This window comes from Sus scrofa, chromosome 12 (assembly GCF_000003025.6).
Source record: "Sus scrofa isolate TJ Tabasco breed Duroc chromosome 12, Sscrofa11.1, whole genome shotgun sequence".
Classification (NCBI taxonomy): domain Eukaryota; kingdom Metazoa; phylum Chordata; class Mammalia; order Artiodactyla; family Suidae; genus Sus; species Sus scrofa.
In genome coordinates, this window is record NC_010454.4 from 37461959 (window position 1) to 37475569 (window position 13611).

At 44.1% G+C, this 13611-nt stretch overlaps 1 protein-coding gene across 12 annotated transcripts in view; it reads right to left on the reverse strand.

The window, feature by feature from the left end:
• Nucleotides 1–13263, reverse strand: part of BCAS3 (BCAS3, microtubule associated cell migration factor) — a 580495-nt gene extending 567232 nt beyond the window's left edge. For 4 of the 12 annotated variants that reach the window (XM_021068160.1, XM_021068161.1, XM_021068154.1 and 1 more), the window contains exons 1-3: nucleotides 13126–13263; nucleotides 11630–11717; nucleotides 6575–6629 (exon numbers count right to left, since the gene is read on the reverse strand). In XM_021068160.1, coding sequence (XP_020923819.1) covers nucleotides 6575–6629; nucleotides 11630–11700 — 126 coding nt within the window. In that variant the 5' untranslated portion in view covers nucleotides 11701–11717; nucleotides 13126–13263. The remainder of the gene's footprint in view (nucleotides 1–6574; nucleotides 6630–11629; nucleotides 11718–13125) is intronic. The other 8 variants (XM_021068162.1, XM_021068158.1, XM_021068157.1 and 5 more) reach the window with 3 other exon arrangements.

The window sequence follows — 13611 nt, forward strand, 5'->3', positions numbered from 1 at the left end:
CTGTGGTGGAGGCCACAGATGCAGCTCAGATCCCACATTGCTATGGCTGTGGTGTAGGCCAGCAGCTATAGCTCTGATTCAACCACTAGCCTGGAAACCTCCATATGCCATGGGTGTAGTCCTAGAAAAAGGCAAAAAGACAAAAAAAAAAGACTTAGCACACGGGAAAAAATAAGTAAATAAAAACACAGCAACTATCATTATAAATGTGATTGTTTTATTTTTCACCATAGAGAAAATAACTTCCATATGTGCTATTATCAAAAGTAAAAATTTTTTTCTTTTTATTAAACTACAGTTGGGGAGTTCCCGTCGTGGCTCAGTGGTTAACGAATCCAACTAGGAACCATGAGGTTTCGGGTTTGATCCCTGGCCTTGCTCAGTGGGTTAAGGATCCAGCATTACTGTGACCTGTGGTGTAGGTTGCAGATGTGGCTTGGATCTCACATTGCTGTGGCTGTGGTGTAGGCCGGCAGCTACAGTTCCGATTAGACCCCCAGCCTGAGAACCTCCAAATGTCGAGGGAGTGGCCCTAGAAAAGGCAAAAAGACAAAATAAATAAACAAACAAACAAACTATAGTTGGGAGTTCCCATTGTGGCTCAGGGGTAATGAACCCAACTAGTACCCATGAGGACACAGGTTTGATCCCTGGTCTCACTCAGTGGGTTAAGGATCCGGCTTTGTGACAAGTTGGGGCATAGGTTGAAGATGAAGCTCAGATCTGGCATTGCTGTGGCTGTGGTGTAGGCCAGCAGCTGCAGCTCTGATTTGACCCCTAGCATGGGAACTTCATATGCCAAGGGTATAGGCCTAAAAAGATAAAAAATTAAAATATAAATAAATAAACAAATAAACAAAAATATAGTTGATTTACAATGTTGTGCCAATTTCTGCTCTACAGCAAACTGATTAATATATATACACACACACACATATATAGACATATTTTATTATTTTCAGGCATGCTCTATTCCAGGAGATTGGATATAGTTCCCTGTGCTATACAGTAGGACTTTATTGTCTATCCATTCTAAATGTAATAGTTTGCATCTATTATCAAAAGTATGAAGTGGTTTCAGGCATTCCTGCTGGCAAAATGGTTTAAGAATACAACTGCAGTGGCTCAGGTTGCTGCGGAGGCTTGGGTTCAATCTGGCATTAAAAGGATCTGGCGTTTCCATTGCAGCACAGGTCACAGCTTCAGCTCAGATTCGATCCCTACCCCAGGAACTTCCATATGCCATGGGTTGCAGTCATTAAAAAAAAAAAGTAGTTTTTTTAAATTATAATTATTCTATAGGGACCATGTATCATAATTTGCTTAACTGCTACTGACATTTGGGCTGGCTACAATTTTTCACACTGAAAAAATGTTACATGTCTCACTGAAAAGTTTTGAGCTTTAACTTTTATCTTTGCTGACGTGTGTGCACATGCACGCACTTTTTAGGGCTGCACCCTTGGCATATGGAAGTTCCCAGGAGGGGTCAAATCAGATCTGCAACTGCCAGCCTATGCCATAACCACAGCAACGCCAGACTCGAGCCATGTCTGCAACCTAACCCACAGCTCATGGCAATGCCAGATCCTTAACTCACTAAGTGAGCCCACAGATCAAACCCACATTCTCATGGATCCTAGTCGGGTTTGTTAACCGCTGAACCATTAAGGTAACTCCCTGACATTTTTTTTTAATAAAATTTCCTAAATACAATTATTGTATCAAAGAGTACATTGGATTTCCCATCGTGGCTCAGTGGTTAACAAATCTGACTAGGAACCACGAGGTTGTGGGTTTGATCCCTGGCCTTGCTCAGTGGGTTAAGGATCTGGCATTGCTGTGGCTCTGGTGTAGGCCGGGGGCTACAGCTCCGATTAGACCCCTAGCTGGGAACCTCCATATGCTGAGGGTGAGGCCCTAGAAAAGACAAACAAAAAACAAAAAAAAAACAAAGGGTACAGCATAGGGTTTCTACCAACCATTAATGACACCTGTAAAACAGTGTGAGTTCATTCTATTTGTGACAACTAAAAAAGCTATACTAAGCTAACAACATATTTTTTCCCTTTGAAGGGTATCTGGAAACTCACAGAATAATTTCTAAGCTCCATGAACTCAAGGATTCCCAGAATAGGGCAGGAATTGGAACATAAGAGTAGCTTTTTTTTTTTTTTTTTTTCTTTTTGGCTTTTCTAGGGCCGCTCCCACAGCATATGGAGGTTCCCAGGCTCGGTGTCTAATCAGAACTGTAGCCGCCGGCCTACACCAGAGCCACAGCAATGCAGGATCTGAGCCGCGTCTGCCACCTATACCACAGCTCATGGCAACGCCGGGTCTTTAACCCACTGAGCAAGGCCAGGGATGGAACCCTCAACCTCATGGTTCCTAGTCGGATTCGTTAACCACTGAGCCACAGTGGGAACTCCCATAACATCAGCTTTTAAAAAAATCATTTTCCAAATGGCTGACCACACAGTGCCACTGGGGGATTTTGGATTAAATATGGAAAAAAGGGGGCCATGAGTCACCAAATCTGGCCTGCCACCTGTGTTCATAAATAAAGTGGGTTGGGTTTTTTTGTTTGTTTCTTGCCTCACTCATGGCATATAGAAGTTCCTGAGTCAGTGATCAACCCACACCACAGCTGTGATCCAAGCCAAAACAATAACACTGCCAGATCCTTTAACCCACTGCGCCACCAGAGAATGCCAATAAAGTTTTATTTTAACACAGCCACACCCATTCTTTTACAAAAAAAAGCAGGACTAAGTAGGTGCAACAGACATTGTATGGACTACAAAATTTATCTGGCCATTTACAGAAAAAGACTGCTTGAATGCTGTGCAAAACCAGGAAGCCAACTTAACCCAGTGCCTTGACACAGTGGATGCTGGAGTAAATGCCTGCTGCCTGAGTTTTTGCTTGCTTTCCACAGTAACTAGAATAAAGACTTGCATGACATAAATTTCTTTTTTTTTTTTTTTCTTTTTAGGGCCGCACCTGCAACATATGTAAGTTCCTAGGCTGGGGGTCGACCCAGAGCTGCAGCTGAAGCCTTCGCCACACTCACAGCAACACCAGATCCAAGCTGCACCTGCAACCTATGATGCAGCTTGCACCAACTCTGGATCCTTAATCCACTGAAGGGGGCCAGGGATTAAACTCGAATCCTCATGGATACTAGTCGGGTTCTTAATCTGCTAAACCACAATGGGAATTCCCAACATAAATTTCTTTTTTTTTTTTTTTTTTTTTTTTTTTGGTCTTTTTGCCTTTTCTTGAGCCGCTCCCGTGGCATATGGAGGTTCCCAGGCTAGGTGTCAAATCGGAGCTGTAGCCACCGGCCTACACCAGAGCCACAGCAACGCGGGATCCGAGCCGCATCTGCAATCTACACCACAGCTCACGGCAATGCCGGATCGTTAACCCACTGAGCAAGGCCAGGGATCGAACCCGCAACCTCATGGTTCCTAGTCGGATTCGTTAACCACTGCACCACGATGGGAACTCCCCAACATAAATTTCTTAAATGAATATTCTCATTCTTAGATAGATCCTTGATTACAATTTTACTTCCACATTTACTTAACTCTGATCCAAATCTTCACAGACAATAGCGTTGATTATCTCCTTTCTTTTCTTTTTATTTTCTTTTTATTTATTTATTTTTTTTCATTTTGCCTTTCCTAGGGCCGCTCCCGTGGCATATGGAGATTCCCAGGCTAGGGGTCTACTCAGAGCTGCAGCCACCAGCCTACACCAGAGCCACAGCAATGCCAGATCCGAGCCGTGTCTGCGCCCTACACCACAGCTCACGGCAACACCAGATCCTTAACCCACTGAGCAAGGCCAGGGATCAAACCTGCAACCTCATGGTTCCTAGTCAGATTCCTTAACCATTGCGCCAGGACGGGAACTCCTCACTATCTCCTTTCTAATGCACAATCCTCATAAAAACTAAGTTAATCTTCCTTCCAGCATTTCTACCCTATCAGTTTTAGCAGGCCCCTATTTTCAAACCATTACTCAATCTAGTATTGTTATTTCTCTAGCAAACTCTCCAACTATTCCCTCAAAGCCTCTGACCACAGCCTCTCTCCTCCAGCCTACAAAAACATGCTACACAGGGATTCCACCAGCACAAATGGTGCCTCTGTAAAAATTTGATAAAGCGGCACCCAAGGGACAGGCAAATTACCAAATTTTTTTTTTCTTTTGTCCTTTTAGGGCCACACCTACGGCATATGGAGGTTCCCAGGCTAGGGGTCTAATCGGAACTGTAGCTGCTGGCCTACGCCAGAGACACAGCAACGTAGGATCCGAGCTGCATCTGCAACCTACACCACAGCTCACAACAACGCCTGATCCTTAACCCACTGAGCAAGGCCAGGGATCGAACCTGCAACCTCACAGTTCCTATTCGGATTCATTAACCACTGAGTCAAGATGGGAACTCCACCAAAATTTTTAAATGCCCCTTCCTTGGAACTAGCCTCATGTCAGGGCTCAGGGCATAAGAGAAAGGTACAGTTTGCAGAAGACCAAGTTGGATTTCTGCCCCACATTGTCTGGAAGCCTGGGCTGTACAGAGTACAAGATGTTCCACAGCCACAGCAAATCTGCTGCCTACCATCCCCAGAGAGGCAATTTCCCTCACTACCAAGTACCCAACCTTTCCAACCCTTTCAATTAATTCTACCTTCAATGTCCTTTAGAACTTGATTCTTTCCCTCTTTCTTCACTATGCACTCCCTTAGCAATATTCTGTCTATATGATCATGTTTAACACTTTCTAAGTCACTGCTACTACATCTGACAGTTTCAAGCAAACAGACTTCCCTTCTTAAGCAGGATCCTCAGGAAAAGAAAGTATATACACCCCACAGACCTTATCATTGTGGCCTATTTTCATTAAAGTTGACTGAAAATAAAGAAGTACCCATGTGCCTTACTACTTTCCCTTATTTGAGTCATACAATTTTTTTGCTAAAGGGACATTTGGATTTTAGACTTTTCAAGGGCCTTTTTTTTTTTTTTTTTTTTGTCTTTTTGCCATTTCTTGGGCCACACCTGCGGCATATGGAGGTTCCCAGGCTAGGGGTCGAATCGGAGGTGTAGCCACCGGCCACGAAAGGAACTCCATCAAGTGCCTTCTTATAAAGCTAGGACACTGGATCTATGAATGTCCTCTCTGAACATAACAGATTCCACGGCGGTCAGAACACGGACATCACCACAGGAGAAAACACAGAAGCTCTTCCCTTCAGAAGTTCCAGTGAACAGTGCTTCCCAAAGAGACGGTTTCAAGAGTTCCCGTTGTGGCTCAGTGGTCAACGAATCCAACTAGGAACCATGAGGTTGTGGGTTCGATCCCTGGCCTGGCTCAGTGGGTTAAGGATCCAGTGTTGCTGTGAGCTGTGGTGTAGGTCGCAGATGCGGCTTGGATCCCACATTGCTGTGGCTCTGGCGTAGACCAGCGACTACAGCTCCGATTGGACGCCTAGCCTGGGAACCTCCATATGTCGCGGGAGCGGCCCAAGAAATAGCAAAAAGACAAAAAAAAAAAAAAAAAAAGAAACTGTTTCACAAGAATCACCTGAGATTCTTGCTAGCAACCCAAGTTACTGGATGCCAACCACAATCTCACTGAGTGCAAGTCTCTTGGACACGGGCCTGGAACTTAGTATTTTTAATGAGTGTGCCAAGTGTTATGTTAATTTAAGTCTGGGTGAGCAGAGACTCAAGTCTTAAGTGCGGCAGAGATGATCCCAGGAGGACTGCTCCCATTCTTTTTTGTCACATTTACAGAAAGGGAACAGGAACGGACTCACTCTCTTACAACTTAGTAACAAGGAACTTCGTAACCAGGCAAGTTCTAACTGGCATAAAAGCACTGCCTGAGATGAACATGATACAGACTTGCACTGGTTAATGTAACATCTAGTTAACCAAATAGAAAGCCTATATTGTTTTTTTCACTTCCCACAGGCAACATTTAAGTAGGACAAGAGAAAGACTTTGGAAACAGAAGCCAAGGAGACCGTCCCAAGCCCCATCTCTCAACTTCACATCTCACCTCGATTCCTTTTAGGAAAGCAGGTGCTGAGGAATAATAATTGTGCCACCGTCAGCACAAAACTAAGGCACATCTAATAACAGCAAGAATGGTTCCACCCTGCAAATGCTCAGGGTGCTACAACATCAAAAGTCTTTCTAAATTTTTTTTTTTTTCTTTTTAGGGTCGCACACACGGCATATGCAGGTTCCCAGGCCAGGGGTCCAATCGGAGCTACAGCTGCCAGCCTATGCCACAGGCACAGAAACGCAGGATCCAAGCCGCCTCTGTGACCTACACCACAGCTCACGGCAACGCGGGATCCTCAACCCATTGAGCGAGACCAGGGATTGAACCCACAGCCTCACGGTGCCTAGTCAGATTCATTTCTGCTGTACCACCATGGGAACTCCAAAAGTTTGAAGCTGATACTGGTGTCAAGTTTAGGAAACAGACTGTTTCAAGGCTTCCCTGGACAAGAGCAAACTTACTATTTCTGACACCACAGACACTTACCTGAGGTACAACATCCTGCAGAAAAGTCACGACACTTTCCATGTAGGACTGCTCTCTGAAAAAAAGGGTGAAATGGATAAAATTTATCATGTCACCTTAATACGAAACATGGAAAAGCTTCTTCTACGAGCCCTAATAAAGTTATTCATAACATTTTTTTAAAAAAGAAAAAGAATCTCCTGTGTGGCACTGCGGGTTAAGGATCCGTCAATGATGCAGCTGTGGTGCCGGCTGCAACTACGATAAGGGTTTGTTCTTTTTGTTTGTTTTTTTGTCTTTTTTTTTTCTGCCTTTTCTAGGGCCGCTCCCACGGCATATGGAGGTTCCCAGGCTAGGGGTCTAATTGGAGCTGTAGCCACAGGCCTACGCCAGAGCCACAGCAACTAAGGATCCAAGCTGCGACTGCGACCTACACCAAAGCTCACGGCAATGCCGGATCCTTAACCCACTGAGCGAGGCCAGGGATCGAACCTGCAACCTCATGGTTCCTAGTTGGAATCACTAACCACTGCGCCACAACGGGGAACTCCTATGATGCGGGTTTGATTGCTGCCCCAGGAACTTGCATATACCATGGGTTCAGCCAAAAAAAAAAAAAAAAAAATTCTCATGGCCTGGTAATTCTGCTAATCTGCTTTCTTAATTTCTTTGTATATTGTGTTAAATACAAATGATATTTTAACTTTTAAAACATTCTCTTAAAATTTATGCCCTTAAAAGGTATTTTTGGTTGCACCCATGGCATGTGGAAGTTCCCAGGCCAGGCATCAAACCCATGTCTCAGCAGTGACCTGAGCCACAGCTGTAACACTGCTGAATCCTTAACCACTAGGCCACCAGGGAACTCCCACGCTCTTTTTTTTTTTTTTTAATGTTTGGCTGCACCCATGGCATGTGGAAGTTCCAGGGCCAGGGAGTGAACCACAGCTGATGCAGAAACAATGTAGTTATGCCATGTACTTATGCTGTAGGCCACACAGGCAGTCCACCATGCTCAATTTTTTTTTTTTTGACTAAAGTATAGTTGATTGAGAATATTGTGTTAGTTTCAGGTGAACAGCAAAGTCATTAGTTCTACATTTTTCTGATTTTTTTTATGATAGTTTATTACAAGATATCAAATAGTTTTTTGTGCTATACAGTATGCCCTTGTTGTCTCTCTATTTTACATATAGCAGTACACATGTTAACCCCATATTTCTAATTTATCCTTCCCTCATCTTTCCCCTTTGGCAACCATAAGTTTGTTGTCTATACCTATGAGTCTATTTCTGTTTTATAAATAAGTTCATTTGTTATTTTTTAAATGCCACATATAAGTGATACTGTATAATGTTTGTCTTTCTCTGCCTGGCTTAGTTCATTCACTATGATAATCTCTAAATACATCCATGTTGCTACAAGTAGCAACATTTCATTCTTTTTTATGGCCACATGCTCTCTTTTTTTTTTTTTTTTTTTTTTCTGTCTTTTGTCTTTTTAGGGCCGCACCCTCAGCATGTGGAGGTTCCCAGGCTAGGGGTCCAATCAGAGCTGTAGCTGCCAGTCTACACCACAGCCACAGCAACGCCAGATCTGAGCCTCCTCTGTGACCTACACCAAAGCTCACGGCAACGCTGGATCCTCAACCCACTGAGCAAGGCCAGGGATGGAAGCCCGCAACCTCATGGTTCCTAGTCGGATTCGTTTCCCCTGAGCCATGACGGGAACTCCATGCTCTCTTCTTTTGATATAGATGAACTTTTAACTAGTGTTTGAAGGACTGATGACAGAAGACTTGGCTTAAGCAGGACCTTCCTCTTGAGTCAGAGCAGAAGCATGCCCTAGTTAGAGCAAGAAAAGCTGTTGCTGATGACTCAGTATGTCATGACCTCCTCTTTAATCTGGTTACAAACCTTGTCCCTTACCTGTATAGAGCAAAATAGATCTCTATTTTGCTGCATGTGCAGGCCTTAAAAAGAGTTTTAAGACATCTTCACAGGGAGTTCCCTTTGTGTCTCAGTGGCTGAGGAACCCAACTAGTATCCATGAGGATGCAGGTTTGATACCCAGCCTCGCTCAGTGGGTTAAGGATCTGGTGTTGTCCTGCACTGTGGTGTAGGTCGCAGACACAGCTCAGATCCTGCATTGCTGTGGCTGTGGTGTAGGCTGGTAACTGCATCCCGATTTCACCCCTAGCCTGAGAACTTCCATGTGCCCTGAGTGCGGCCCTAAAAAAAAAAATTTTTTTTAATTAAATTAAAAAAAAAAAAAAACTGGAGTTCCTGTCGTGGCTCAGTAGTGAATGAATCCGACTAGAAACCATAAGGTTGCGGGTTCGATCCCTGGCCTTGTTCAGTGGGTTAAGGATCCGGTGTTGCTGTGAGCTGTGATGTAGGTTGCAGATGCAGCTCGGATCCTGCATTGCTGTGGCTCTGGAGTAGGCCGGTGGCTACAGCTCCGATTCGACCCCTAGCCTGGGAACCTCCATATGCCGCGGGAGCGGCCCAAGAAATGGCAAAAAGACAAAAAACAAATAAACAAAACAAAACAAAACAATCATAAAAAAAACTAAGTATGTCTTCACAGAACTATTTTTTTCTTTTCTTTTCAGGGCCAGACCCAGGCTAGGGGTCGAATCAAAGCTACAGCTACAGGGCTACACCACAGCAACATGGGATCCAAGCCACATCTGGGACCTACAGCACAGCATAGACAACGCCAGATCCTTAACCCTCTAAGTGAGGTAAGGGATCACACCCACATCCTCATGGATACTAATCGGATTCATAACCTGCCGAGCCACAGAGGAACTTCCAACCATTATTTGTTAAAAGAATACTGAATAAATAAAATAACTTCAAAAGTACTAAAATTATGTATTGCATAACAAAAAGCAATATACGTGAGGCTGCACAGAACACTGCATAAGCACACAGACTGGAGACAAACTGCTTGAGTTTGATCCAGGTTCCCCTTTCTTTCTTTTTTTTTTTTTTTTTTGGTCTTTTTGCCTTTTCTAGGGCGGCTCCCGCGGCATATGGAGATTCCCAGGCTAGAGGTCTAATCAGAGCTGTAGCCACCGGCCTACGCCAGAGCCACAGCAATGAGAGATCCGAGCCACGTCTGCAACCTACACCACAGCTCACGGCAATGCCAGATCCTTAACCCACTGAGCAAGGCCAGGGATCGAACCCGCAACCTCATGGTTCCTACTTGGATGCGTTAACCACTGCGCCATGATGAGAACTCCCAGGTTCCCCTTTCTTGACTGTTACCAAGTACAATTTATTTAACTTTTCTCTGCTTTGGTTTCCTCACCTATAAAAGGAAGACTGAAATAGTACCTAACTCATAACTTAACCTGTTGCAATGGTCCATCATTAGCAAAGAAATAAAGAGCCTTAGGAAATGCAGGAGGGAAAAAAGGAAGAATAATGGTAAAATATCATATTATACACATACTTTTGTTAGCCTGAGAAGGTAGTCTTTACATATCATGCTATTCTGTCCAAGAGAAATAATTCAAACTGCTACAATCCCATTATTAACATTTTAAAAGGCAGAAAACAAATTTCACTTCTTAGCCAAGTATTCAAGGGTCTTAATTGTCTACCGCAACCTCCTTTAAACAGGGCAACTTCCCTAGATTTCATTTATGAAAACAGCTTGCCATTCCCACCTCAGCTCACTCTATTACCTTTGCCAAAAATGTGAGCTTGACTCTAACTGCCAAAATTCTATTCATTTAGCTTCTTAATGAAACCTAAAGATCTAAAATACTCCCACTAGGAGTTCCTGTCGTGGCTCAAACGATCCCAAATAGCATCCATGAGGATGCATGTTCAATCCCTGGCCTTGCTGAGTGGGTTAAGGATCCAGCATTGCCATGAGCTGTGGTGTAGGTCACAGATGAGGCTGGGATACAACAATGCTGTGGCTGTGGTATAGGCCAGCAGCTACAGGTCCGATTCAATCCCTAGCCTGGGAACCTCCATGTGCTGTGAGTGCAGCCCTAAAAAGACAAGAGATCAAAAAATAGAAATAAAAATAAAATAAAATAAAATATTCCCACTAAAATATTCCTTCTAAATTCTCATGCTGTTTTGCTAGCATATTTTTTACTTATTATAGTGCTTCCAAGTATACACATTTAAAACTATATTAGATTAAAAGTATAGATATGCTTTGTCAAAAAATGCTTTAAATAGGGAGTTCCCATTGTGGCTCAGCGGAAATGAATCTGACTAGTATGCAGGAGGAAGCAGGTTCGATCCCTGGCTTCACTTAGTGGGTTAAGGATCTGGCATTGCCCTGAGCTGTGGTGTAGGTCCCCGGCACAGCTCGGATCTGATGTGGCGGTGGCATAGGTCAGTGGCTACAGCTCTGATACAACCCCTAACCTGGGAATCTCCATATGCTGCAAGTGTGGCCCTAAAAAAAAAAAAAAAAAAAAAAAAAAAAAGACAACAAAATGCTTAAAATATAGAACTGTACTTCCTATGACACTGACTATGAAATTTCTGAGATCTAGCGTAAGTGACATCACAATCTAGTAAACATACACACACATATGAATGAATATATCTATGTGCATGCCACAAAACAATACTAACTCCCAACTTTCATGTTTTATTTCATTTTTTAAATAATGGTCCTGATCCATTAAATGATTTAATGACCCACTAACTGTTAAACTTGAGGTTTGAAAAAAACAGTACTCAAGGATTTGTGGAGTTCCCTTGTGGCACAGGGGGTTAAGGATCCAGTGATGTCACTGCAGCAGCTTGGAAGAGTTCCATTCCTGGCCTAGCAACTTCCACATGCCCTGGGGACAGGCCCCCACAACTAAAACCAAAAAAAAGGATTTACCATAGTGCTTTTCACATACTCTATAAATGTGCTAAATACATCAACCTGAGCTCCAAATTATTGCTTTTATTTGGCCTTGGTAATGATATTTGTCATCCTGTAAAGCCAAAATTAAACGGATTTTACAAAAGTAAGCACTGCTCACAAAGGAAACCTGAAAGTTACCACTCCTTCATTTATTAGGCTTATCTGAAACTTGCTTACGTGACAGCCTGAGGGCGCACCACCACTCCACCAGTACATCGACTGGGTCTTCTGGGGGAATCTGTAGCCATTGCTTCATTCACAAAACCTGTTTCCAGAACAAAAAGACAGAAAAAAACAGATTATTGTCATTGGGGGGGGTAAGGAGGAAGATTTAGGGCTGCTTGCTAGAGATCCCTTGCCAAAAATACCTACAATATAGGAAAATTCCCCAACAATTCCTATTACACCTGAAAGAGGGGAGGGCAGAAGAGGAAAAAGTAAGATAAAAGATTTCTTGAGGTTTTCTTATTTGGACCACGACAAGAACCACAAAACTACTTAAGACTCTTGCAGGACCCTGTGATCCCCTGTTAATATAAACTAGGAAGGGATGCAAAGCCCAGCACAGGATCACTTTATAAAAACAAATGTGCTACCTTTGTGAGCCAAAATTAAAGAATTTACTGAAATCTTCCATTGAGAACAATGAAAATATACCTGGTACACTATTTTAAGACCAAATGGAACAATGAGGTAATACCTCCAACTAAGACTGTGGGGACTCTATGAATAAGACTGTGTATTTTAACATGTATTGTGATGGATGTGAACTAGTCTTACTGTGGTGGTCATTTCACAATATATACAACTTTCAAATCATTGTGTTGTACACCTGAAACTCATATATATATGTACACCTGAAACTCAATTATATGCACTCAAAAAAAGACTGCATGATCACAATTTAACAAGATGTTTGAAATCCCATTTGTTAAAACCCCCATCCCCCACCCCCACTACTGTAACCTAATCATCATTGTCTAAATAAGCAACAATAACTTATATTAGAAGCCCCTTATCCTTTCCAGTCACGTCATTGAACCCTGACCCTCGAATGTCTAAAAAGCACCTGAATCACTGGGGAGATTTTAAAAGCATGGAATGTGCTTGATTAAGGTTAAAAGAGACAGATCTCTTACATGGTTCAGGAAAGAAAGCCCACAGCCTGGAATTAATCTTGAAAGCCCCTAAAACCATCTCTTTTAAGCAGGGAGCATTCTATCACCTTATCTGAAAACTCGCACATTGATGAGTCCCATCTGCCACAACCAAAACACCCTTCGCCCCAACTAGCCCAGGTACCCATTTCCCCAGTGGATACCTTCACCTCCAGTCCCTCAGCTCTCTCATTTCCATTCCTCCCTTTATTTCTCGAAACACAGCCTCCCAAGAACAGTCCTCAAGGGCCCTGTCTCCTGAGGAAGACCCTCGCCAGCCCCTCAGATCCCACTCTCCTGAAAGACAACCAGCACGGCGCTACCCACTTAACCTCCAACGCTGAGCCACCGCTGCCCCTGGCCGCCCTCTGGCCCCTTGCCCTTCCTCCCCTCCCCCTCCGATCTCCACAGATCCCCCTCGTCGAATTCCTGCCAGCCAAGCCCTCTCCCCTCACGCAGCTAGTCCCTCGTCCTCGCCCAGCCTCCCCAAAGCCACAGCACCGCCAGCCCTCTCACCGGCCGCCCCGCCGGTAAACGCTGTTCTCCAGCTCAAGGCTCACTGTTTGGAGTCTCCCTTCGTGATTGACGGTTACCACTTCCTACCACGCCTCAGCGGAACTACCTTTCTAGCCAATCCCAGAAGCAAACTGTTCGCTGCCGGGCACCGCCCTCAGAGGTCAGCTTCGCCAACCAGCAAGTAGAAAAGAGGCGGGCCCGCCTCCTGAATTGATCCAATCCGCTGGGGCTCGAGGGAAAACAAAACAGTATGTAAGTTCGGGTGAAGCCGAGGTGTCAGGTTCGGTTGCGAACGCAGGCAGGTGTGGAGGAGTGACTAACATGTCTCTTTTCCTTTGCACATAGAACCTCCGTAGCTTCGTGAGACAGTATCATGCTGCAAAAGCCTGTGCACCTCACTTGGGCGTCTCAGGCTGGGAGTCGGACCACTGGAGAACCGGTCTGTTTACATCGAATTCTCGCGACAGCTGGTTCGGAGCTCAAAGC